This window comes from Brassica napus, chromosome C2 (assembly GCF_020379485.1).
Source record: "Brassica napus cultivar Da-Ae chromosome C2, Da-Ae, whole genome shotgun sequence".
Taxonomy (NCBI): domain Eukaryota; kingdom Viridiplantae; phylum Streptophyta; class Magnoliopsida; order Brassicales; family Brassicaceae; genus Brassica; species Brassica napus.
In genome coordinates this window covers 21,456,614-21,484,333 of record NC_063445.1, presented here as the reverse complement: position 1 = coordinate 21,484,333, position 27,720 = coordinate 21,456,614, and the positions used below count along the sequence as shown (strand labels likewise).

The 27,720-nt window shown below is 38.6% G+C and overlaps 1 protein-coding gene, 2 long non-coding RNA genes and 1 other non-coding gene across 4 annotated transcripts; 1 reads left to right on the top strand and 3 right to left on the bottom strand.

Annotated features, from left to right (window-relative positions):
* The first annotated feature begins 13,124 nt into the window (after window positions 1–13,124).
* Window positions 13,125–14,285, top strand: LOC125582240. The gene is made up of 2 exons (XM_048748834.1): window positions 13,125–13,505; window positions 13,620–14,285. The coding sequence occupies exons 1-2, from the start codon at window positions 13,125–13,127 to the stop codon at window positions 14,283–14,285; spliced, it is 1,047 nt and encodes a 348-aa protein (XP_048604791.1).
* Window positions 14,286–18,334: 4,049 nt separating this feature from the next.
* LOC125582031 lies at window positions 18,335–19,759 on the bottom strand. Its single transcript, XR_007319863.1, has 2 exons — window positions 18,654–19,759; window positions 18,335–18,572 (listed from the first exon to the last, which is right to left on the bottom strand). It is a non-coding gene; the product is annotated as an uncharacterized LOC125582031 (long non-coding RNA).
* A 656-nt stretch (window positions 19,760–20,415) lies between these two features.
* Window positions 20,416–21,965, bottom strand: LOC111208508. Its single transcript, XR_002660401.2, has 4 exons — window positions 21,553–21,965; window positions 21,174–21,239; window positions 20,947–21,093; window positions 20,416–20,774 (listed from the first exon to the last, which is right to left on the bottom strand). It is a non-coding gene; the product is annotated as an uncharacterized LOC111208508 (long non-coding RNA).
* A 1,773-nt stretch (window positions 21,966–23,738) lies between these two features.
* On the bottom strand, window positions 23,739–23,845 carry LOC125582551. Its single transcript, XR_007320008.1, has one exon. It is a non-coding gene; the product is annotated as a small nucleolar RNA R71 (small nucleolar RNA).
* Window positions 23,846–27,720: the final 3,875 nt, after the last annotated feature.

Here is a 27,720-nt window from a genome sequence, read left to right as displayed (position 1 = left end):
ATCTGTCATCTTATATGGCAATTAATTTCAGGACAGGTAGCGGTAACTAGGAATCTGGTACGCCGCAATATGCGATGTGATAATTATTGTCCGAGATGTGGAGAGCCAGAAGAATCTGTTACTCATGCGATCTTTGAATGCCCATCGGCTGCACAGGCTTGGGCATTATTATCAACACTATCGAGTCCCCAAATCTTTCCGGTACCAAGTATCTATGCTAATATGGATTACCTTTTTTGGAGGAAGAATAATATTATGAAGCCAGAGGATGACAGAGATCCTTATCCTTGGATAATTTAGTATATCTGGAAAGTTAAAAATGACAAGTTGTTTAGATGCATTGATAGAGACCTTTTGGAGCTAGTAAAGTATGCGGAGAGTGAGTGCCAAGCTTGGTACAATGCAAGGGAAACTACACAAGTCACTCCACAGGTACATATTGCTGATGACACACATGCCTTAAGCTTGGGTAATATTTGTATGGTGGATGGTTCATGGACCTCCACAGCTCAGTTTAGTGGAATGGGATGGGTTTGGAAGGATAGCAGGGGAAATGTTCAGCTCATGGGAACAAGGAATCTAAGGAGGCGTGAGACACCTTTACACTCGGAACTGGAAGTGCTACGTTGGGCAATGGAGAGCATGATACAACACTCGACCTGCCAGAGATTTGGGACAAATTGCAAGGACCTTATTGCAATGATAGAGCAACCACAAGCTTGGCCCAACTTCTCAACTGAGCTGGAAATCATTCAAACTCTTCTGTTGTGTTTTTCGGACTTTAAGAATGCACGTTCTTTTCATTGACCTTTATGTTATGTTGGTTGTTCTATTCCAGTCTGGTTACCCAGACCACCTCAAGTTTGAGTAATAGAATAGCCGTTTGCTGCAAAAAAAAAGACTGGAGGGAAATTCAAAATTAGGCCATTTTTTTTTACACCAAACGGCTATTCTATTACTCTAACTTGAGGTGGCCTGGGTAACCATACCGGAATAGAACAACCAATAAAACAAAGAGATCTTTGAACAGAACGAGCATTTCTAGCTAGTGAATCTGTAGTTTCATTATGCGCCCTTGGAATATAGATGAGCCTAAATTCCGGAAAATACATCTGAAGAATTTGGATGACTTCCAGTTCCATTGAAAAGTTTGGCCAAGCTTGTGGGTCTGCGACCATTGCAATCAGGTCCTTGCAATCTATCCCAAATCTCTGGCAGGTCGAATGCTGAAGCATGCTCTCCATTGCCAATTTTAGCGCTTCCAGTTCCGAGTGCAGAGATGTTTCCCGCCTCCGTAAGTTCCGTGTCCCCAAAAGTTGGATCTTTCCCATGCTATCCTTCCAGACCCATCCAACTCCACTGAAATGATTAGTGGCGGTCCAAGAACCATCCACCATACAAATATTGTCCAAGCATATGGCTTGTGTGTCTTCAACAGTTCGCGCTTGTGGGGGAGCAGGTACATTATCCTTTGCATTGTGCCAGGCTTGGCACTCACTCTCTGCATACCTGACAAGCTCCAATGGATCCCTATCTATGCCTCTGAATAACTTATCATTCCTAGCCTTCCAAATGTACCAGATTATCCAGGGATAAGGATCCCTATCCTCCTCCGGTTCCATAATGCTATGCTTCCTCCAGAAGAGATAATGCATATTAGTGTAGATACTTGAGAGTGGGAAGGTTTGAGAGCTTGACGGTGCTGATGATAATGCCCATACTTGTAAGGCCGGTGGGCACTCGAAAATCGCATGAGTAACAGTTTCTTCTGGCTCTCCACATCTTGGGCAGTAGTTATCGCAGCGCATATTCCGACGTACCAAATTCCTTGTGACCACTACCTGTCCTGAAATCAATTGCCATATAAAATGACAAATCTTTTGTGGCGCCTTCACTTTCCAAGCAAAGGCTTGAAGCTTAGTTATACTGGGCTCTTGGATATCTTTTTCCTCATCATTCTTCAATATATTTGTAGCTACCCAATATCCAGATTTGACAGTATATTGCCCATTTTTGGTGTAATTCCAGCAAAAAGTATCCCATCGATGATTATAACTGATGGCCAAACTCTGGATCAACGGTATATCCATTTAATCAACATACTGTTCTAGTAATCCAGTATCCCACTCCTTTTACTCAAAATTAATGAGACAGCCTACGATCATCTTTGGATTAACTACGATCAGCTCTGGACCTAGCCGGCCTTGCTGGGGTCGATGGAATCCATGGATCCTGCCAGACATTAATTTCATATCCAGAATGCACTTTGTTTCTGATACCCAGTAATAGTAGCTTCCTTGCCGCTATAATACTTGTCCACACATAAGATGGGCTATCCACTGTCCCAATTCGTAAAGGCGAACTCAGACGGTAATATCTTCCTCGAAGTACTCTTGCTACTAATGATTCTGGGAATTGTACAAGGCGCCAAAGCTGCTTTGCTTGCTAGCAAAGCAAGATTAAATTCGTGGATCATACGAAATCCAATACCCTCCCTCTTCTCTAGGCGCACACATCTTACCCCATTTCACCCAGTGAATTCCTCGTTTTGGTGGATTTGAACTCCACCAGAATTGTGCGATGGCACTTGCAAGGTTCTCACATATCTCTAACGGAAGTAGGAAGCTGGACATGACATAAGTCGGAAGGGCCAGCAAAATGGATTTAATTAGCACCTCCTTTCCTCCTTTAGATAGCCATCTACCAGTCCATCCATTCACTCTGTGCAGCAGCTTATCTTTTAAGAAAGCGAAAAGCCTACACTTAGAACCACTAATATCCTTTGGGATACCCAAGTAGGTCCCCATTCCCCCTTCATTTTGTATCCCAAGTGTATCCTTAAGCAGTTGTCGACCATTTGCTGGAAGCCTCTTACCAAAGAGTAATGACGATTTATCAAAATTAATACATTGACCAGATGCTTTCCCATATTTCCTGACCACTTTCATAACTTCTTCACATTCACGAGGTCCGCCTTACAAAAGAAAAGGCTATCATCAGCAAAGAGAAGGTGCGATACCGAGGGGCTAGCGCGTGCGACTCACATCCCCGTTATCTTTCCTTGATTCTCTTCATGATTAAGAAGGCTAACGAGCGCTTCCATGCATAGAATAAATATGAAAGGAGACAAATGATCTCCTTGCCGTAAACCTCTTCCTGGAACTATGTTTCCCCTTGGTTCTCCATTCATGAGAACTTTATACTTGACCGAGGTGATGCATCTCATAATCCAATCAATTCATGTTTCTGAGAAGCCTATCTTCCGCATGACAGCTTCAATGAAAGACCATTCCATTCTATCATATGCTTTACACATATCCGTCTTTATGGCCATCCTCTTCACTCTTCCACCTGGCTTTGTTCTCAGCGCGTGGAACATCTCCTGAGCTATCATGATATTATCTGTGATATGTCTTTCAGCAACAAAGGCTGACTGGGTTTCAAATATTCTCTGCGGCAAGACCTTTTTTTAATCTTTGGCATAAGACCTTAGATATAATTTTATAACTTACGTTACATAAGCTAATAGGCCTAAACTTGGACATTTCATTTGGCCTAGTCGTCATAGGTATTAGGCAAATATTAGTATCATTTAATCCAGGCGCCATTGTTCCTTCAAAAATGAACTGATTAACTATATGAGTTAAATCTTCTTTGACAATGTCCCAGAACTTCTGATAGAAAAGGGTAGTCATTCCATCTGGCCCTGGAGCTTTTTCCGGATACATATTGAAAAGCGCTAACTTAACCTCCCATTCAGTTACTGGTGCTGTAAGGTCCTCATTTATTGGCCCAGTAATTGTCGTCGAAACCTCTGCTAATGCGTCGGTTATATCCTTTGGTTGGAAGATTCAAATATTAAATTTGGCCGTTTATTTGACTGGCGTGTGATGTTTAAATATATATTAACGTACAAATATGATTTTTTAACTTGCATGTAATTTTGTTGGGGTCAGCCTAATATAATGGTCGCAAGGCCACTATCATAACTTTCAGGTAAATTAGGACTGACATGGAAGATTTTGGAGCTACTAGGACATCTACTCTCATCATGTATTAAATTTAAATCAAGATATTTTTTTATTTAGGTAGAGGTGCATGAATCATAGTATTAGAACTAAAATAAAATGATTTTATAAACCAAAAATATAATCAATTTTACATTTCCAATATAACTTTATATATTAAATCTACTTTTTATCTTGTTAAATAACCAATAGATTTTTATTTAAAGCATTTTCATTTAACTAATCGCACATTAAATAAAGATATATTAGTCTATTATACAGTTTTCTTAATTTTGGTGAAGTATATCAAAGTGGCATTGTTTAAGAAACGAATGGAATATATAAAAATCACATTTATCACTTTAGTTCTTACTATGAGAACACAGTCCATAAATAATCTAAAATCAACAAACACTAGTGACACATGTATGAACATTCTAGTTGATTCAATACCACCGGTTTAGCTTTCCGAACCGGTGGGTTTTTTATCATAGTTTAAAAAAAAAAACATTCTAGTTAACCAGAAAAGAGAAAGAGTTTGATTTGAATTACATGAGGAAGATCATTAATTGTAGACATGGCAAAACTTAATTAACTTCAACAAATATACTGAGCCAACAAGATGCAAATATAGTAAAATCAAAATATATTTGTCAACTGTTTATCAGTTGTATAGATTTTTCTAACACATGCACATTTATGAAGTATATTTAATATATGTCTCTCGGGGTAATCAATATTTTTCTTTCACTACGACGGTGTTCGAGCTCAGGTTATACTTCTCCACAATAAATTTATAAGATATGGTATATTTCTGCCAGATTGCTACAAGATAAATCATACAAGATGTTAATTAACCGGATAACTTCAGTGGGACATTGAGCGGCTCCGGATAATCAAGACATGGAAGAGACGATGATAAGAAGAAGTTAGGTGTCTACATAGATCATGAGATCATAGTGAGACTCATAGATGTCTGATGAAACATATGAATCTTTATCTATGCTTCGTTGGTTTTGGTCCTATCCGTCAGTCATGTTCTCTCTCTTACTGTATTTTCAGTCATAAACTTTTAGCTGAAAGATCATGCCCCATGTGATGCTCTGAGCACGTGATTCTGTTTCCATGTTACTTCCACTTACCTAAATAAATCATCTTATGAGAAAATTGATTGTGCTTTTCATAAAATGATCTTCATGTAAAAAGATCGACATCTTTATAGAGTTTTGTCTTCCACCGTTCCTAGTTAACCATGGCTCTTCTTCCTTCTTCAAATTTACGCGTTTTAAGGAATTTTTAGGTTCGATTATCCTAAAACTAAATTAACTTATAATACAACTCGACTTTATCCCGAGGATCTTTATATAACCCTACAAAACTGTTTTTTATTTGCACCCAATTGTTTCATTCATGTTAGAGAATGATAGCTTTTCTGCTTTAGATGACTTAAATTAAATCCCCTTATCATGATGGTGCTTCTGACTTTTAACGCTTGCAAAATTAAAAAGATCGAGGAAGATACATGAAACATGCTTAGTGGTGTTCTGAAACCCGACCCGAACCTTCGGTCGAACCGGTAAACCCGGTGACCCAGATGTAATCCGGTTTGAGTTTTAGGAAAAATCCATTATTTAAATACACGGTAAAACCCACAAAAAACTGTTAAAACCCGGAATCCGGCTACCAGTTGAACCAGTGCGTAATTTTTAATTACATTTACTTGGATTTTCCGGTTACAATATTAGAATTTGTTACGTATTCTAATTAAGAAGTTAAATTTTTAGTTTTTTCTCAAAAATAAAAAGATCAAATGATTATGTTGATTATGAATCTATTAACAAAACTAGTTGATGTGATTTGGCATTAGTTTATTTTTGTTATCATACTTTATTACAATTTTATGTTTTATTTTTTGCTTATTTTAGATTTTAATTTTAATTTTAATTTTATTATTCACATTTGACATTCTAATACTTATAAAATTTAAGCCTTGATATATTTTTATTCTATGTCACAATTCTTAACTTTTTACAAAATTGTTAAATAGTCTAAATTTGTTTTTGATATTTTGTATGTGAAATAAAAATAAAAAATAAAGAAAACTAAAGTTAAGTATTTTCAAATATTTTTAAAACATAAAAAATTCTTATATATTTCAATACCTAATATATTATTATATAACAAAATAAATAAATTTATTAATCCGCGGTTCATCCGCGGTCGATCCAGTAACCCGGTGACCCGGTAAATTGTCCGAGTCGGGTTTCACCGTGGCCAACTAACTAATCGACCATCCCGTTAATTATAACCAAGTCCCTATTCAAAATGTATTTAGGTATATGCCTCAAATCAAGTAAAGTTTCTTTTTTTGCTATTTAACCATGTTAGATATAGCGTATATCTATGAAATATCGCCAGCACAACTAAAATATGAATTTTGATATAACTATCCTCGAACTTCTTTTGCTAGATGCTCTCAAATAATAATATAAATATATTCCATATAAGTGAGGCTTCTAAGAGCAGTTTTATTGGGGTTTCTAAAAGGGAGTTTCTTAAAAAAAAAGCAATGTGTGAACCCCATTAAACCATAAAAACCAGACTCCAAAATCATGAAATAAGGATCAATTATGATGGGTTTTTTGCACTGTTCGCAGGCCCCACCGAAACATGGCGACCCGCGATTAGTGCCTTTTTCTTTTTAATCAGACAAAAAAAATAAATTTTCTTTTTTTTAAGAAACCCTCAAGTGAGTTTCAGGGATAATGCTGCTCTACGATTTTAAAAGACTTACTACGTTCTTAAGTAAAAGAAACGTGTTACTACTCAAGTTTAATATGGGAGGTTTGTACCGTGGAACCTAAAAGCAGCAAGGTTCTGGACAATGCGGTCGAACGTATGTCCCGTTATGCTATTTCACAGTGCTCAACTTCGATAACGATCGTTTACCATTTATCACTTCATATTCTACCAGAAATAAAAAGAGAGTTCTTTTTCCTAATTTAAATTATATTAATTTCTTCCCAAAAATGGGGATAAGAAAAGGTATAAACCGGCAGAGAGAAATTCTCTCTGGCCCAGTTCCCTAGGTGCCGCTTCCATGGCTTCTCCCTGCAGTTTCAGCTTGGTTCCTCACTTTTCTACCCTTTGAAGCAGCTCGCCATTCTCATGGCTCCATTGATGTGTTCGTCTCTTCCGCCGCGGCTCCGTCTTCCGTCTTTTCCGCCGCAGCTCCGTCCTCTTGTCGATCCGCCGCCGTGTACGCCTCTTCACTTGCCGCTTGAAGCTCCCTCTCCTCCAGAACCGCCAGATCCACCTGACTCACCCTTCCATCTCGTGCTCCTTATGCTCTTCGACACATCATTAACCTTTTCTCAAAAGATTTTCAAATCTACAGATCTAGAATCTCTTTTGTTGAATATGGATTTTGTGATCAGTGTTGGTATTGTCTCTCTTGTGTCTGTTGGTGACACAAGCTTAGCCTCCAAGCGTTTACTTCCTGCAGGTTTATCTCAGAGATTTTCAAACTTATGCTTCACTGATGTGTTGATATCTTTGGTTTGGTATCTTGGATTTTCTCATGGTTCGTGTATGTATCTCGCGTTGGTGCGGCCTCCTACTGCAGTATGCAGTCCTTTTACTGTTTTATGCAGTTATACCTTTGTGGTATTCAAGTCCTTTTGTGTTCAGCTATGGCAGCTTAATGGATTAATGTTCTACATTTCCATTCATCCCGTGGATCGGGTTTTATCGGACGTCTATTATCCAAGTTCTTTCATTATGGAGCTTGTTTTTCTCACAGTTTCATCAACTACTTTATGTGGTTTTGGTGCAGGGAGTTCAATGTTAGAGATTAGAGATACTTTAAATACTAAAGTTCTAATCAAAGGCGGTTTAGCCATGTTAAGGATTGTTAATTGTGCACTTGATGCTGTTTCAATCTCGGGATGCATATCACTCTTTGTGGTCGTTAATTCCCAAGGCTTCGTCTCACTTTTCAGCTTGATGGTCGTTGAGTTTAGAGGACTACTTTACGTCATTGGTTGTTTAAGCGTGGTGTTTGCCCCTATCTTTATTTACTGTATTTGCTTCCTTGTAATAATTGTTTCTTTGGCCATGATGGCTATGTTATCATGTTTTGTGAACACTTTCTCCATTCTTGGAGAGTAAGATTCTATAAAATTGAGGTTTGTCCAAAAAAAAAAGGAAAGGTATAAACCGGCATCGAAACGTTGGAAAACCTAAAACGCGGGAGAAAACAAAAGAACAAGCAATCGAAGCACATCATGGACCTAGATCTAAAAGAGAGAAGAACTTAATGAGGGAAAGAAGATATAGGGAGCACGAAACCACAACTCCGATGAATACAGATGGGTAACAATCTGATGTCACAGCAACTTCACAGCGGAAACCAAGCTGTAGATCCACCCACGATTAATATCCATAGTCAGAGCCATCTTCGGGGGTGTCCCACGGCCCCGAACGCCAGTTTCCACAGGAAGATCTGACTCTCAAACCTTCCTTCGCCAAGCTCCGCTGCTCCTCGTCGTCACACAAGTCTTGAGCACCGCGCACAAATCTTAAATTCAACAGACCAAATTCAAAAGAAGTTTCCGCATCTAAGAGAGACATATCTCAAAGAACCGTTATTCATAAGAAAGGCTCATCGCCACCGGAAAACCATTACAGCAAAGGCACAAAAAGAAAATCCTGATTCTGATGTGTAAAAGCCCGATTGGCCTCTGACGTCCTCTAGCAGAAAGCGACAACTATCCTCCAAAGAGCCACATGACATCAGCTTCAACCTAGAGGGCCACCGCTTCAGTAACCTGACAGCCGCAAAGAAAAGAAAGTTTGTATCTCCAACGGAATATGATTTTCTGTCAATTAAACTTAGAGTCCGATGGACAAAAAAGGAAAAGAGGGAGGGAGCATCTTCACGGACCGAAGTCAGACGACGAAGACCGGAGAAGCTCCTCTCAGATTGAGAATTTGGAAAAAAAAATTGATAAAAAATGTGCATGAGTTTACTCGCCACTCAAACACCCTTGAAATTATAAAAAGACAGTTTGATGTGCATGTCAGAAAAGAAATCAACATCATCTGGAGATAATCGATTAATTTCTTTTATGCTGTAAATATTGTATTTTATAATCGAGTTTTAATTATAAAATAAATCTCAAACAACATATGCAAAAAAACAATCATAATACTATAGTAAAATGATTTATTATTTTATGGGTTTTATTAAATTAAAACATCAAACAAAATCCGTTGCAATGCAACGGGCTCCTATCTTGTATATATATATATAAAGTTGGCTTTTTCCCTTCTTATAACATGTGGAAGGAGGGTTTGTTGACATGTGTCTTCATGTTTTTTTTTTGTATTTTAAATCCTTCTTCTTTTAAATTATTACAATTTACTCCATAAATTTCTAATTGTGTACTATCTAATCCTTCTCGTACTTATTGGTCCAAAATAAATAAAATAATATAAATATATTTTAAATTTTAAATTTATTAATAACTAAAAATACATAAACTTTCACCATTTTATTATTTTTTTACTAATTTTTCTTATTTTATTTACAAATTAAATATTTATTTCACTATTAATATCATAAGATAATCAAACTAAGAATAAGATATTAGAGCACCAACACAAATAACCAAGAAAACGAGCCAGATGGAGAATAATAATCGAAAGGCCAAAGCCACCAAGAAGCAGGATGATATATGCTTAAAGCACCGGAATCACAACCAGTAGCTAAAAGGTAAGAAACATCTCATAAACTAAACACGAACATACAAGACGACCATGCAAGTGAAAAAACACAAAGCTCTGGATAGAAAAGACCAAAGCTCCAAGAGACTAACTCCGCACACCTATACCAAAGGAAACATGGAAAGAAAAGAAACAACTTGTGGAAGGGAGAATGGAAGACAACCACCAAAAAATCAGAAAATAAACTTGAGACCAAAAATTACCTTCCAAGCCCACATAGCATACACGAACGAAAACATTATCTAAACCTCGAGTGGCAAACATGGTGAAAGAGAGAGCCACCAGAGATGCGATGAAAGCTGCAAATAGATGCGAGAATAGAGAGGGAAAGAGAGACGAAACGAAATCAGCAAACTATGGAGCCGCCCTCGAGCTATGAAAGAGAGCATAGAAGTCAGAACACCAAAAACTAGATCTTGAAAACCAAGACGAGCAAAGACTATTGACGGTAAGCCAACGACGAGGAATAAAACATCAAAGACGACTAAACTCTAACCCAACCAAGGAGATACAATTCCTAACATCAGCTGAAATCTAAAGAAAAAGATGAGCAATCAATATTGACTGGAACAGCCTACAATACCGTGACAATCAACCGAACAACTGAAAACTCAGAAATCTGATCTACAACAAATACCATATAATCTCACAGGTGAAGAATCCAAAGAAAAACAAGAGAAAGAAGTGAGTCTTTTTCCGGTGATGGTGAGAAGCACCGCACACCAGAAAGGTAACGAACTACATAGACGGTGACGGCTCAAGTCAAAATATGAGAAGAGGACAAAAAATATCTTAAAAGTTTTAATTCTCAAAAATATGAAAAAATATAATACAATTTTGACGTTAAAACCGTTAATCTTAGAATTAATCAACAAATGCGTAGATGCAAAGTTATTGAAATTCAATATTCTTTTACGTTAGAGGTTCACTTCACTATTAACAAATATTGTACACACAATAACACATTATTCAAAAAAACAAACACAAAATATATTAACTTATCACCTACTACTACATAACACATTAAAAACACCAAATAATGCTCTTAAAAAATAAAAACGACAACATAATTACATTATCAAAAAAATCATGCTCTTAGCAATAATAAAACAATATTCCGCGCGCAGCGCGAACACCCCCTTAGTATGATATAAGTTTTAGTGAGACACTCTAGAAAATCTTTGTATATCTCTAATAGCCATGGCTATTTGCATAAATATGTAAAATATATAAGTGAAGTTAAAGGCAATGTAAAAAGGATTCTCTTTCTAATAATTAAACACAAATGTAAACGCAGTACATATCATACGAAAATTCATCTTCACGCTAAAATATTGCTAAACAAAAAGGTTTTTGGATAAGCTCGAAGATAGCTTAGGTTATAAGTTTCCTATTTGTGTTAACACTAAGAAAACATAACATTAACGACGGCGAAATTTGTAGTAAGTTCGTCATAAAATAGACTTTACGAAGAATTAGCGAGGAAACAAGTTTCGTCGTTATCCGTTCGTCGTAACGCATTTTTCTTCGCCAATTCGTCGTAAATTAGCGAGAAACACATTTCGTCGTAAAGACGAAGAAAAGATTTCGTCGTAAAAACCACGTAACCTTTCCACGTAAAGAGGACGCTACATTTCCTCGTAAATACCTCGAAAGTAATTCCTCGTAAATTACACGTAAACCCTTCCACGTAAAATACTCGTTAAGCTTTCCTCGTAGTGTTGACGTAAACGTTTTCCTCGTAACTTCCTCGTAAACTTTCCACGTGAGGTAGTCGTAATTTAGCTACGAATTTACTTCGATTTTTTATTTTCAAGAATTAAAAAATATAATAAAAATTATTTAATTTATTAATAAAAATATAATAAAAAAAAAACGTAAATGCGAAAATATGTTATACATAAATAAGTTTTGAATTTATAATACAACCAACGAAAAGAAAAAAAAAGAACTAAGGGCCGTTCATCGTCCGGTAGAATTCGTCACTCCTCCTCTGTACATCCGCCTCGTCATGTGTGCCGGATTACTCGCCTGGAATGGGATTTTGACGTCGCATGTTCCTCAACAAGGACTCCCATTCCGGATTTGAGGCCGCTACAACGTCCAGGAAGTCCTCGACTCCATCCATACGAGCTGTAAATGCAGATCGCGTCGAGTCCAACTCGTTACGCAGCTGAGTGACTTCATCATCCCGTCTCTGACCATAAGACGATGTCGCTCTCGGAACATCGTTGACGGAACCAATCCCCAACGTACGTCCCTTTTTCTTAAGGACAACCTTAAAAACAAAAATTAAATATTGTTAGTAAAAAGTTAAAGTTAAATTAAATGAATAATAAAAAAAAATATTTTTTTTTTAAATTTACCTCCTGGTAAATCCTATCCACTTCAAGTGTAGATAAGGTGACGTGTAATCCGTCGGTGGACTGCTGGGTCAGCTGGGTCTAGCGGTCTTCAACGTGACCAACCAAGTTGTTGAAGATCTGCTCGGACCTAGCATCTAGAAAATGGTCCGCCTTGTTCTTGTGGGTTCTCCCGTCTCTTTGGCCTAAACAATATTTAAGAAAGTTAGAATATATATATATATATATATATATATATAAATTAATTAAATTAAATATTTAATTACCATATCAAGACGGACACCGGCGTGGGATTTTTGACCCGTAGAGTGAAGCATCGGCCCGTGGCCATGCTCATCTACCGTATGACGGGAGGCAGAGCAAGATTCGGTGACTTTAATGGAGTCAAGATCCGGCCAATAACGGATGAGGTCATCCCACACATCCGTGGTGAGCTCAGGGGGTTGGCCACACTCATACCCCTTCATGATCCAATCACCCTTCCAGTTGGAGACTGTGTCCAACAAGCGAGCTTTCGCCTTTGCGTTAAATGCTTTCTTCACCTTCTCATTGACCCCCATGGACTAATGGTATTTTTGCTGTAACAGAAAAAAATTAAATTAAGAATTAGTTTTAAAAAATTAAAAAATCTAAATCATAAAAATTCAAAGTATATATAATTAATTAATAGTAACTTACAGCGAAAATTTTGAACCACGTCTTTCTGACGTAGATCGGCGTCTTTTTCCAAAAGAGTTTAGGAAACTTATAGTTGAGATATGTCCTAATGAGTTTAGGATAATTAGATTTATATATAAAGGAGAGATCATGAGATGATCTAGTGTGTGAGTTGTGTGAGTTTGAGAGCTTGAGGTTTTTAGATAGTTTTCTCAAGATATTAATAAGAAGAGTTCTTATATTGTGTTATATATCTTTGTGATCGTGTGATTTAGATACTAGATTTGGTATCAGAGCCATTCGTTCAATCATGGGAGACATAGTTGCGGCAACAGAGAAACCTAAAGAAGAAGGAACATCTTCAATACAATGTCCGATGCTTACTGCAACAAATTATACAATATGGGCCGTGAGGATGAAGATACTCCTTAAAGTGCATACAGCCTGGGAGGCAGTGGAGACAGAAGCTCCTAACACCGAGAAGAACAACTTAGCGCTTGCTCTGCTGTTCCAATCGATACCGGAGAGCCTTATAATGCAAGTCGGAGAGCTCGACGTAGCAAAACAAGCATGGAATGCTATTAAGACAAGACACGTGGGTGCAGAGCGTGTGAAGGAAGCTAGACTTCAAACACTGATGGCTGACTTTGATTGTTTAAGGATGAAAGAAACAGAGAGTATCGACGATTTCGTGGGAAAACTGTCTGAGTTGACGTCAAAATCTGATGCTCTATGATCAACAATCGAAGAAGCAAAGATTGTTAAGAAATTTCTGTCAAGTCTTTCGCGTAAGAAGTATAAACAGATTGTTGCCTCGCTAGAGCAAGTGCTTGATCTTAATACAACAAGCTTTGAAGACATCCTTGGACGCTTAAAGGCGTATGAAGAACGGATCAGCGAAGAGAATCAAGAAGAAGATGATAAAGGAAGGTTATTATACACAAGTAGTGAAGGACAAACTTGCCAATCAGCTAGACCTCAAGGCGACCACTCTTCTCGAGGATACTCCGATGGAGGAAGTCATGAGTACAATGATTCATATAGGGGCAGAGGTCGTGGAGGACACTCCTTTGACAGAGGGAGAGGTCGCAGTCGTTATAATGGAGGAATAAACTACAACGAAGGTGGAGGAAGAGGAGAAAACAGAGACGCATCTCACATTACTTGTTATCGATGTGATAAGCTTGGTCACTTTGTGGCGCAATGTCCGGAGCTTTTATTGAAGTTGCTGGAAGCTCAAGAAGCCGATAATACAGAGACACAGGAAGCCGACGAGCTCATGATGCATGAGATAGTATTTTTGAATGAGAAGAAGGTGCTGCCAAAGAAGTATGAGAGCGATAGTCAAGGAGAAGACATTTGGTATCTTGACAACGGAGCATCGAATCATATGACTGGGGATATAAGGTATTTTCAAAGCTCGATGATAAAATATCTGGAAAGGTACACTTTGGAGATGATTCTCGTATAGATATCAAAGGCAAAGGCACAGTCTCATTCACTGATATGAATGGAGATTCAAGAAAGATGACCGATGTTTACTTTATTTCGGAGTTAAAGAGTAACATCATCATTTTGGGACAAGCAAGGGAGGCTGGTTGTGACATAAGACTTAGCGGGGAGCTACTAACAATGCATGATCAGACCGGGAAGCTATTGTTTACAGCTAAAAGATCGAAAATAGACTATACAAGGTGCGTATGGGCATAAAAGGAGGAACTTGTCTTTACTCGAAGGCAGAGGGCGAATCAAGTAGATGGCATGAGAGATTGGGGCATATAAAGACAGAGACCATACAAAACATGATGCAGAAAGAACTCGTTGAAGGTATACCTAAAGGTTTCGTGGAGAAGAAATTGTGTGGTTCCTGCCTACTTGGGAAACAAGCAAGACAAGCTTTCCCAAAATCTACCTCATACCGAGCCACAAAGCCGCTGGAGTTGCTTCATGGGGATCTTTGCGGTCCCACATCACTGATGACACAAGATGGTAACCGATACATATTTGTTGTTATTGATGATCACACAAGCTATATGTCGTCGATGTTACTAAAGGAGAAAAGTGAGGCTTTCAGCAAATTCAAGAAGTTGAGAATCACAATTGAGAAAGAAATAGGTGAGAAAATACAAACCTTCATAACAGACAGAGGGGGAGAGTTTGTAATCCACGAGTTTGACGGTTACTGCGAAGGTGCAGGGATAAGGAGACATCTTACTGCGCTTTACACGCCCCAGTAGAATGGCGTGGTCGAGCGAAGGAATCGAACTTTGATGGAGATGGCAAGAAGTATCCTAAAGCACATGTCAATGCCTAACTATCTTTGGGGAGAAGCCATAAGACACGCTACTTACCTCATTAATCGAGTAGCTACAAGAGCCTTAAGTGATAAGACCCCATATGAGATGTTACGAAGCAAAAGACCGAATATAAGCCATCTACGAGTCGTTGGCTGTGTAGGATATGCGAAGATAGAGGGAGTACACTTGAGGAATCTTGACGATCGGTCTCGAATGTTGGTGCATCTTGGTATGGAACCTGGATCAAAAGCGTATCGTCTCTATGATCCAAACACACGAAGAATCATTGTGAGTCGAGGCGTCGTCTTTGATGAAGAGAAAATTTGGAACTGGAGTAAAGAAGGGGCAGAAAAGGAGAACGGCGGGAGTTTTGTTGTTGCAGGCAGTGTTTTTGCTGATTATGATGAAGCAAGCTTGGCTCCTAAGGCGATCACGAGTGTAGAAGAAGCAGAGGAAGCCTCTGAAACGATAAACTCTGTTTCAAAACAGAGTACAAGTGAAGCAGTGTGTAATGAAGATCAGTCACAATGTCTTAGAAGTTCAGAGAGACAAACTCGCCCACCAGCTTACCTTGAAGATTATATCCTATTGGCAGAGGAACTTGGAGAAGAAGTCCTGCTCTACCTAAACAACGAACCGAGGAATTTTGAAGAAGCAAAGGGTTCTAAAGAGTGGAGAAGAGCCTGTGAAGATGAGATAGAATCTATCGAGAAAAATAGAACGTGGGATCTCGTTGATCTTCCGTTTGGCGAAAAACCAATAGGTTTAAAGTGGGTGTTCAAGCTAAAACTCAACGCCGACGGAAGCATCAACAAGTTCAAAGCAAGACTAGTTGCAAAAGGTTATGTGCAGCAATATGGAGTTGATTTTGAAGAAGTCTTTGCCCCAGTTGCACGGCTTGGACGATAAGGTTGCTTATTAGCTTGGCTGCAACTAATGGATGGGAAATACATCACCTCGACGTTAAAGCCCCTTTCTTACACGGAGAACTGAAGGAGATTGTATACGTTAGTCAACCAGAGGGTTTTGAGAAGAAAGGTTGTTAGAAGAAGGTCTACAAACTCAACAAAGCATTGTAGAGTCTGAGACAAGCACCAAGAGCTTGGAATAAAAAGCTTAACCAGATTCTTATGTAGCTTGAGTTCAAAAAGTGTACGAAAGAACCATCTATCTATCGAAAGAACATAAAGGCGAGCTTTTTGTTGTAGCAGTTAATGTCGATGACTTGTTTGTGACGGAAACTAGCAAGAAGCTTATTGACGAGTTCAAGAAGGGCATGGCTCGAAATTTTGATATGAGTGATCTCGGGAGATTGACCTATTATCTTGGAATGGAAGTAGCTCAATATGATCAAGGGATTACACTCAATTAGAGTCGATATGCTAAGAAGATACTTGAGAATGCAGGAATGGCAAAGTGTAACCCGGTTCAAGCTCCTATGGAGCTCGGCCTTGTCTTGTCGAAGGTAGAGGAAGAGAGGGAGATAGATGCGACAGACTAAGAAGGAGTATCTGATGCTTAAGGTACTTACTACACACGAGGCCCGACCTATCTTTCGCAGTAGGAGTGTTGAGTCGTAACATGCATAGTCCAAGGGAGTCTCACGGTGTTGCGTTGAAGCAATGTCTATGATATCTTCAAGGTAGCGCAAGCTATGGTCTGGTCTTTGAGAGATGTACGAAGATACCCAGATTGCTTGGGTATAGCGACAACAGCTACAACGTTGATCCTGACGATGGAAGAAGCACAACCGGACACATCTTTTTATCTAGGAAAGGGTCCTATAACATGGTGCTCGCAGAAGCAAGACACTGTTGCACTATCAAGTTGTGAAGCCGAGTTTATGGCCGGTACAGAAGCTGCGAAGTCACGGGTCGAGTGTTGGGGTCAAAATCGGTCACGACGGAATCAATGTCTGAAAGTCCGTAAAAATCGGACTTGAACGTTTTTACGAAAAATAAATCTTAGAAAAAGATTTATTTTACGAAGAATCTTGCGGAGAAAAACTCGAACAAGGTTGCCTGATATATTGCATATTTGAATTGTTTTAAGTCCCCATTCCACACATAATAATCATATAGATTAGGAATTTATCATCTTTAGAATCCATATTGCATTCATATGTCTTAATCAGGTAGTGGAGTGTCCTATGGAGTAATTGGAAGTGTTTAGAAGCATTATGGCTCAAGAAGAAACGGAAAATGATGTTAGTTCGAGTTCAAGCGAGCACAACTCGGGTTGAGCCAACGCGGGTTCTCTTACCCGCGTCAAGGCGTCGAGAAGAACAGAATGAAGAACTCCAACGCGGCTTGGATGATGCGGGGTCGAGTACCCGCTCGCACGAGCTAGAAGAATCATCGAAAATCCAGCGCGGGGAGGATGACGCGGGTTGGTGTCAATCGTCTCAACCCGCATCACGAAGAGAAGGAACCGAGGAGCCACGCGGGACGGAGCCACGCGGGATCGACTACCCGCGCGCATGACGAGAGAGTAGCCTCGACGGTCTGACGCGGGACGAAGGCCGCGGGTTCCATTACCCGCGCGCATGACGGAAAAGATCGACAATGGTCTGACGCGGGACGAAGGCCGCGGGTTCCATTACCCGTGCGCATGACGGAAAAGATCGACAACCATCCGACGCGGGTGGTGTGACGCGGGGTATGCCCAGTCGCTCCAACCCGAGTCGATATTTATCATAAGTCGAATTTTAATGTTTTTAAGGGCTTTTTAGATTTTTTAATGGAAACCATTAGGTTTACCAAGGAGATATAAATACTCTTGTAATCCCAAACACTACAAGAAAAATCGGCATTAGTAGCACCCGAAAAACGCTATCATATCGTTTTCGTAGCGTTTCGAAGAACGCCGTGACAGCCGCAGCTATAATAGACCCCCATCTATCGTAACGTTTTCCGTGTGCTATAAATAATAGAGATGTTGTAACGTTAATTTCTTCCTATAATAACATATTTTATAACACATTTTTCTTGCTATTACGTAGATTTCTATGGCATTTTGGTCATGTTGCAACATTATTTTTAATAACACATTTTCAGTGCCACTGAATATATATATTTATTTATAAAAAAATTATCCAGAATATACATTTAATTTCTTTTTATAAAAACACATTATAGATTAATTTATAATTAAATCGGTTTAGTTAATGAAAAATAATAAATTGTTTTTTTGTAACAATAAATTGGTATTTTCATAAATTGAATTTTGGTTTACATGGTTTACAATTACAAAATGGTACAATTACAAATTGGTTTAGAATTACAAATTGGTTAACTAATTAACCCTAACTAAACCTAATACGGCCACCAAACTACATTCTTCTTCAGTCTCCGCCGACCATGAGGCTCGCATCTCCACCGCACGACCACCACCTCACCGCCGCGCCACGCTTGATCGCTATGCCACACCACTGCTTCTCCTTCCCTTGCTCCTTAATAAATCTGTAAACAAAACAAAATCAATCATAAATATATAAGAAGATGAACAAGAGAGCAGATAAGAGGAAGGTGAAGTGAGTTGACCTGCGGTGGTGGTGAGGAGGTGAAGCCAACGCAGTGCTTGACCAGAGACGAGTCTGCCGCAGCTTCCACCATTGCTTTGGCGCCTCCACCGTCGCTTTCTGAAGAAGATGGTTGGGGATGTGTCGTGCGTGAGACAGAGAGATTATGAGAGTGAAACAGAGAGATGTCTGTGAGATGAATCGTGTGTGAGTGAGGTTAGGAGAGTAAGACAGTGATGTGTGTGTATGAGATGATTAAGAAAAAGAGATCTGTAAAATAAAAGAGATTTGTCGAAGGTGGAGAGATCTAAAAAAAAAGATCTGTGAAGATAAGAGCGAGAAAGAGAGATAGAGAAAAAAAAGAAAAAGAAAAAAGAAAATAAGAAAATCTCATCCATTGATCTATTTGTATCCTACGGCTCAGAGAGTGATCCGCGTGATGAGAGCGGATTGGCCTGTAATTTTCCTTTTTATTTATTAGTTATCCAATAGAATTCCTCTTTGTTTTTATCTTTTGTTGTTCTATTTTCAACATTTTGATGACTTTTGGTTTATAACTTTTTAAAATTGATGTTTGAATAAAACGAAGATTTTATAATCAATATTTTACGGTTTAGTTTTAAAAATTTATTAATTAATATTATATGTTGAGGTATTTGGTTGGGGTATGATATATATATATATATGGTTTAGGGTTTGACTGAAAAGATTAGATTGTATTTTTTGGTTTATTATTTGGTGGTTTAATTTTATTTTGTAAATGTATAATGTGAAATGTTGTTAGTTTGGAGTAGTATGTTTTTATTGTATGAATATAATTTATTTAAAAATTAAGATTTAATGTATTATGATATATGTTAATATGAGGTATTTGGTTTATGGTTTAGGGTTAAGATTTAGAATGAAGTATATGATTAAATGTGAACTAAAATATTAAAATTTAAAGTTTAAAGGTTATGTTTATTATATATGGTTTGAAATTTGGAGTATGGATTCAGAGTTTAGCTATATAAGTATGAGGTTAAGATTTTAAAATTTAACTTTTCTAACAACTGGTTATATAAATTTTTTTTTTTAACAAATACTTATATTATTTTTATATTTAAAATTAGAGATTGAAGATGTGAGTTTATGATATAAGTATGATTTAGGGTATATGATCTGTGGTATGATATACATTTAAAATTTTAAGATTTTTAATTAGAGTTTAGTGTATATGACTAATTTGGGTTATGATATATGTCTATAGTTTAAGGTTAAGTTTTGGGGTTTAGGGTTTGGAGCAAAGTTTAGGGGTTTAAGGTTTGACTACGCCAAACTTGATATAATAGTATCACACTAAACATATGAACCCCTAAACTAGTATATGTATATATAAATATTTTAAAACAAAACTCTAATTAATCAATTTTTATCTTTTAATTTTACACTCAATCATATAAATTAAAAATACAATTATTTTACAATAAATGATGATTTTATATCTAATTAATTATATAAAATCAGTTTTGCATTGTTATATTATCTAAGTTTGAAGGTTAGGGTTTAGGGTATTAGATGGATTCAGGTTACATTAGTATATTTATATTGATTCATATAAATTCTTAAAGTTTAAAATTTATATTTTATGATTAATTTTAGGGTTTAGGGATTAAAAATATATTTAGGGTATAGAGGTTAAAAATAAATCTAGCTAGTCACTTTGTTAAAATTATATATCCCTAAATTTGTAAAATGATAATTTAATTTTTAAGCATAATGTTTATAATATAATTGCAATAAGATTAATAAATATAATTTACTCTAATAAAACACAAATAAATCATATAATACCACATGTTTTTCCATCAAAGAATCAAAACATACAAAATCAATACATGAAACACACGAACTCCATAAAAGAACATATAACCATCAAATCTAGTCATAAACAAACTGAGTCTTGATCTCAGACTCAGTAGCACTTGGGCTAACGCCGAGCACATCATATTACTCTGTTTCCTTCACCATCTAATCCAAACCGAATCTCACTTAACTCAGATCAAAGCTTGACACAGAAGAACACAAGAAACCAACTTCTCTTCTCCACCATCTTTTTATCAACTTCTCTTTTGATATGGGCAAGGCGTTTCCGCAACACCACCTGTCAAGAGACAAGTAAAACACAACACCACCAATCAACTCCAATTCGTAACGAATGAACGAAGAACGTCACAACGTTCATGTCTGAGTGTGCTGCAATATTTGCATTAAGAGATGAGATTATTTAGTATAAGAAAAGAAAGAGATGAATATTTGTGTGTGGTGTTACTTACTGTGCAGCTCGTTCAGCCATCTACCAATGCTCTGAAAAGTCTGCTGTCTGCTGATGTCGTAAACAAGAAGAACTCCACCTGCACCTCACGTGTAGAAACACCACCAATCAACTCCAAGTTTCTTCAAAAACTCAAAGTTGGCTCTCACTGTAATTTCAGCAATGAAAAATCAGGAACTCACTCAATAAAGAGAAACGAGCAAAGATAACACATATATATGTACCTACTTCTTCTCTTAGCCATAGCGACAGAGTTAGTACCATCTTCCAATGCCCACTACTTGGTAGCAGCACCTGTAAGCAAGTGGGTTATTTAATCCGGTTCTTGAACAGAAACTTGACGATATAATTCATAGATTCACGCAGAGAAATGAAAGGAAACAGAGGCAGTGCTACTCTAAGATTTCACAGTCACTCATAGATTCACGCAAAGAGACAGAGTAAAAGAAGGAACAAAAACGCAGAGACTTAACCCAGAATCGATTTCGAAGTTGTATGAGTCCTATAATGATTGATTGAAAACGTATAGAGACAACAAGAACCACAAATCGATTTTCGAAAACGAGACATCTCAAAGCTCTTTTGAAAAGGTTTGAAAAAGCCAAACCTTTTGTCGAAACGCCATTGTTTCTCTTCTCCACTTTGATTCCGACGGTGAGGCATGATTCCGTTGAAGCAAGAACGCGCCAGAGAAGCTTGATTTGGAGCAGGTGCTATCGTGGTGTCGTTTGGTCACGGACACAGTCATGGATTGCGATGGATGAGAGCTCCGACGTGGCGACGACGGCCAGACTGTTGCGGTGTGAAGCAGAGCACGGTGGATTGATGAGCAGAGCACGGCGGTGAGGCTCGAGAGTGGACAAGAGGCGCCACCTTGTTCGATTGTGGGTGAGTGGAGACCACAGAGTGGTGGAGCTCGAGATGGAGTAAAGGGGGAAACGCAGAGATGAGACTCGAGAGGGACAGAGACGACTAGAGATAAGAAAGTTTTTTTTTTTTTATCAAAGAGATAAGAAACCTATTTTTTTTTAACACAAAAATGTAAAAGAAACCCAAAAATTGACTAAGTGTTGGCTCCAAAATATTTTTTCAGCTATAATAATGATTTTTGCTTTCCCGCTTAATGAAATTTTATCTTAACGCAAATTTAGTGCTATAATAGAGTAGTGCTAAGATTTTGGGACTTTCGGTGGCAGTTCGTGAATTCGTGCTACCGCGAACTGCTACTAATACTCATATTTCTTGTAGTGAAAGTTGGGGGATCATCTTGTTTTCTCTATCTAATCACAAAGAACTTTTAGGTGAAAGATCTTATCTTGATCATTTTCTCTTGTGATTGTTTGATTATTGGGATCACTAATCATGATTAGCACCAAATCATCATTGATTCTTGGGCTCATCATGAAGAGTAGTGAGTAGTCATCTTTGGATTCATGGGTTAGGGAGACTAAGGGTGATTAAGCTAGATCTAAGGTGTTTTAGTATAGATCCATCTTGTTCCTTGCTAGTAGAGTGCTTTTAATGCAACTCTAGAGTTGGCCTCTCTAAAGTTGAGCTCTAGGCATTTCATGTCTGAAAGGTGTTTGATGAAATGCCTGAACCAACTCTCTTAAGCTTTTAACATTATTTACAAAAGAGATTTGTTGTTAAAGGTGTTAAGATGGCTAGTAGACTTGAGATTAATGATTACTTAGACAACATTCAACCAAAGAGATTTGATGCTTGAGTTATCTTAGTAAATGAACATTCATCTAGAGCTAGAGTTTGTTTAGGATGGTGTCTAGGTCTAAAGTAGATAGATTGGTTGAAAGTTAACATCTTTAGATTGAAACTTGATCACCCAAAGTCAATTCCTTTAGCCCATGAGTTCTCTTATCTAATAAGAAAGAAAGCTTTGTACTTTATTGCATTTTAGTATCATTCTAGTTCAAAAATCATCTCACCAATTGATAGCACTTAGATTAAGCATGGTCTTGCATTCTCTTTGCTTTAGAATCACTTAGAACTGGTTTGACATCCTTTATTCTACAACATTTGATTAGGAGCTTTGAAACTCCTATCATCAAATTGGCGCCGTTGCCAAATTCTAAGTTGATTGTGACATTGTGATTTAGTCATTTGCTTGAGACTAAGTCAATTTTTGTTTAATTGTGTTATTGCTTTTCTTTCTTTTTTCTCCCTTTGGATTTCAGGTTTATGAACACAAGGAGCAGAGGTCCAACAAACCTAGTTCCAAGAGTTGAAGACATTAGAACACTTGAGAGGGAGATTGCAAGATAGAGAAGAGAAGTAGAGCAACAAGCTCATTTGCAAAGGTTGGGGTTTGATATGGAGAATCTGCCTCAAGCTGGTGATGCCCAAGGAGGCATTGATCCAAGAGCTGATCACCTTCGACCACAGTGCCAGCCACAAAATCCACCGCGACACGCTCGCGCCATTGGAGCCTATGATCAACCTCACATTAATGGTCATAGGTTAGGAATCAGAGCACCACCAGTGGAGAACAACAACTTCGAGATTAAGTCAGGGCTGTTCAACACCATAGAGAACAACAAGTATCATTGTCTTGCTGCTGAAGACCCTTTTGATCACTTGTACAAGTTTGATAAGTATTGTGGCTTGTCTAAGACCAATGGTGTTTCTGAAGATGCCTTCAAGTTGAAGCTGTTCCCTTTCTCTTTGGAAGACAAGGCACATCAATGGGAGAAGACTCTTCCAAGTGACACTGTCACCACTTGGGAAGAGTGTAAGAGAGCCTTCCTAGACAAGTTCTTCTCTACTTCATGGACAGCTAAGATCAGGAACGAAATCTCTGGGTTTCAACAGAAAGGTCTAGAGAGTTTCAGTGAAGCATGGGAGAGGTTCAAGGGCTATTGGTCTCAATGCCCTCATCATGGTTTCAGCAAAGAGAGTTTGCTTAGAACCTTCTACAGAGGAGCTCTACCACAGTGCAGAAACAGGCTTGACACTGCTAGCAATGGTTTCTTCTTGGGGAGAACCGAGGAAGAGGCAGAGGAACTAGTAGAGAACATGGCTAAGAGTGACTCGGTCTACAGTGAAGAGCATGATAGGGTCAACAGAAGTGATGATCAACAGACAAAGAAAGAGATCAAGTCCTTGCAAGAGAAGATGGACTTGCTTCTTTCCAACCAAGCTAAGCAAGAGCAGATGAACTTTGTAGGTGGTCCTAATCAAGAGGTTCCTCCCAAGATCAATGAGGTTGATGGTTTGGAAGGCCAAGAAGAGCTGTGCTTCATTAACAACAATGGTTTTTGGTACAGGAAGGAGCCTAGCTTTCAGTACAACAACTACCAACAAAGGTCCTACTCTAACAACCAGCAAGGAGGATACCAACAGAAGCAAAACACTCAGCAAGGGAGCTATCAACCTAGAAAAAACAACCCTCCTGGTTTCAACAATAACAACAATCAGTCTACTCAGGCTCAAGGAAGTTCTTCCCAAGCTCCAGCTTCAGATACAAGTGTGGATGCAATGTTCAAGAAACTCTTGGATTTTCAGGCAAAGAATGAGAAGACAATGGGGTATGAGTTCAAGAACATTCACTCCAAGATTGATGGAAGCTACAATGAGCTCAACAACAAGATCAGACATTTGGAGAACCAGTTTGCTTCAATGAATTCTCAACCAAGTCGCCAACAAGGGGCATTACCTGGAAAGCCAGAGCAAAATCCCAAGGAAACTATGAAAGCAATCACCCTACGGAGTGGTAAACAGTTATCTCCAAGAATTCTCACCAAGGATGGTGAAAAGCAAGGTGGGGAGGTGGCTATCAACATTGATGATGAAGTGGTGATTGTAGATGAGAAGGTTGATGAAGAAATTCTAGAAAAGATTGTTGAAGCTAAGGGTAAAGGAAAGGTTGGAGAAGAGAAGAGGACAGTGAAACATGGTGAAACTGCTACTCCAACAAAGGACTCCTCTTTTGTTCCTCCTCCCTATGAGCCAAAGCTACCATTCCTTGGAAGATTCAAAAGACAATTATTAGAGAAGTACAAGGCACTCTTTGAGAAACAAATGAGTGAAGTTCAGGTCACAATGCCCATCATTGATGCTTTTATGTTGGTTCCTCAATACAGCAAATTCTTGAAAGATGTTGTAGCTGCAAAGAAGAAAGAGATGGAGGGCATGATGATCTTTACCCACGAGTGCAGTGCCATTATCCAGAAGTTAGATGTTCCAAGGAAGCTAGTGGATCCAGGATGTGTCACCTTCCCTTGTGCTCTAGGACCCATGGTATTTGAACGGTGACTTTGCGATCTTGGGGCTAGTGTCAGCTTGATGCCTTTGTCTATTGCAAAGAAGCTTGGATTTACTCAATACAAGAAGTGTAAACTCTCTTTGGTGTTGGCTGATAGATCAGTGAAGATTCCTGTTGGTATTTTAGAAGACCTTCCCCTGATGGTTGGTAACTTTGAGATCCCTACTGATTTTTTTGTGTTGGAGATGGGCGAGGAAGCCCAAGACCCTTTGATCCTTGGAAGACCATTCTTAGCCACAGCAGGAGCTATTGTGAATGTTAGACAAGGAAAGATTGATCTTCATCTTGGACAAGGGAACATTCTCCACTTTGACATCATGAAGTGATGAAGAAGCCAATCATCCAGAACCAAGTTTTCTACATTGATGAAATGGATGCTCGAGCTGATGAGCTTCTAGAAGAGTTTGCACTTGAAGACTCTCTACAGCATGCTTTAACAATTGAGAGAGAAGTCCAAGTGATTGAGAACAAAGAAAGTGATGCCTATGTGAAAATGCTGGATTCTCACAAGGGGATTAGTGGTGAAGGTCAGAATGAGGAGCTTACATATGAGGCTCACCATGCTTCCTCGGTCACTCAACAAGAGAACCTCCAAGAGGATGATTGGAGTGAACTCAAGGCACCAAAAGTGGAGCTTAAACCTCTTATCCATGGTGTAAGGTACGCTTTCCTTGGCCCTAATGAAACTTACCCTGTCATAGTGAGTAGTGAGCTTAGTGAAGATGAGTTTTCTAAACTTTTGAATGAACTTAAAAAGTATAGAAAGACAATAGGCTACTCACTAGATGATATTAAAGGGATATCACCTTCTTTATGCATGCATAGGATACATCTAGAGGATGAATCTATGACTTCTATAGAACATCAAAGAAGGTTGAATCCCAACTTGAAAAATGTTGTTAAGAAAGAGATTCTGAAACTCTTAGATGCAGGAGTAATATATCCTATTTCAGATAGCAAATGGGTGTCTCCTGTGCATGTTGTCCCAAAGAAGGGAGGAATTACTGTGGTCAAAACTGATAAGGATGAACTAATACCAACAAGAACAATAACAGGACATAGGATGTGCATAGATTATCGAAAACTTAACTCAGCATCTAGAAAAGATCATTTTCCATTGCCATTCATTGATCAAATGCTAGAGAGACTTGCAAATCATCCCTATTATTGTTTTCTTGATGGGTATTCAGGGTTCTTCCAAATCCCCATACATCCAAATGATCAAGAGAAAATGACTTTCACATGCCCTTATGGTACCTTTGCTTATCGAAGGATGCCATTTGGGCTATGTAATGCTCCAGCCACTTTCCAAAGATGCATGATGTCTATTTCCTCTGATCTTATAGAGGATGTTGTGGAGGTATTTATGGATGACTTCTCTGTCTACGGATCTTCGTTTTCTGCTTGTTTGTCCAATCTTAGTAGGGTCCTCAAGAGATGTGAAGAGACAAACCTTGTGCTGAATTGGGAGAAATGTCACTTCATGGTCAAGGAAGGGATTGTGCTTGGACACAAGATTTCAGAAAGGGAGATTGAGGTAGACAAGGCCAAAGACGTGATGATTGGATTATCTCCACCAAAGACGGTTAAGGACATTAGAAGCTTCCTTGGTCATGCTGGATTCTATAGAAGATTCATCCAAGACTTCTCAATGATAGCAAGGCCAATGACTAAGCTTTTATGCAAAGAAGCTGCATTCAACTTTGATTGGGAATGTCTGGAAGCATTCAAGAAGTTGAAAGACAAGCTGGTTAGTGCCCCCATTGTGCAGCCACCAGATTGGGATCTCCCCTTTGAGATCATGTGTGATGCTAGTGACTATCTGTGGGAGCTGTTCTTGGTCAAAAGAAGGACAAGAAGACTCATGTGATCTACTATGCGAGTAAAACTCTTGATGAATCCCAAATGAAGTATGCTACAACTGAGAAGGAGCTGCTAGCCATTGTCTACGCCTTTGAGAAGTTCAGAAGCTACTTGGTTGGGTCAAAAGTCATAGTCTACACTGATCATGTTGCGTTGAGACATCTCATGGCCAAGAAGGATGCTAAGCCAAGGCTGTTGAGGTGGATCTTGCTGCTACAAGAGTTTGACCTTGAGATCAGAGACAAGCCAGGAGTCGAGAATGGTGTAGCTGATCACTTGTCTAGACTGAAGATTGATAGTGGGATCCCTATTGATGAAGGGCTTCCAGAGGAACAGATCGTGGCAATTGGAGCAGTGGTAGCGGTTTGTGAAACTGGAAAGAAGCTTGAAGAGGTGAAGGCAACTGAAGAGAAAGGTCCTTGATATGCTGATCTGGTGAACTACTTAGCTTGTGGAAGAGAGCCAATGGGTCTTGACGGATATGCTAAGAAGAAGTTCTACAAAGATGTGAAGAGATACTATTGGGATGAGCCTTACCTCTACATCATTTGTAGAGATCAACTCTATAGAAGAGTAGTAGCTGAAGAAGAAGTCGTAGGGATTCTCACACACTGTCATGGATCATCTTATGGA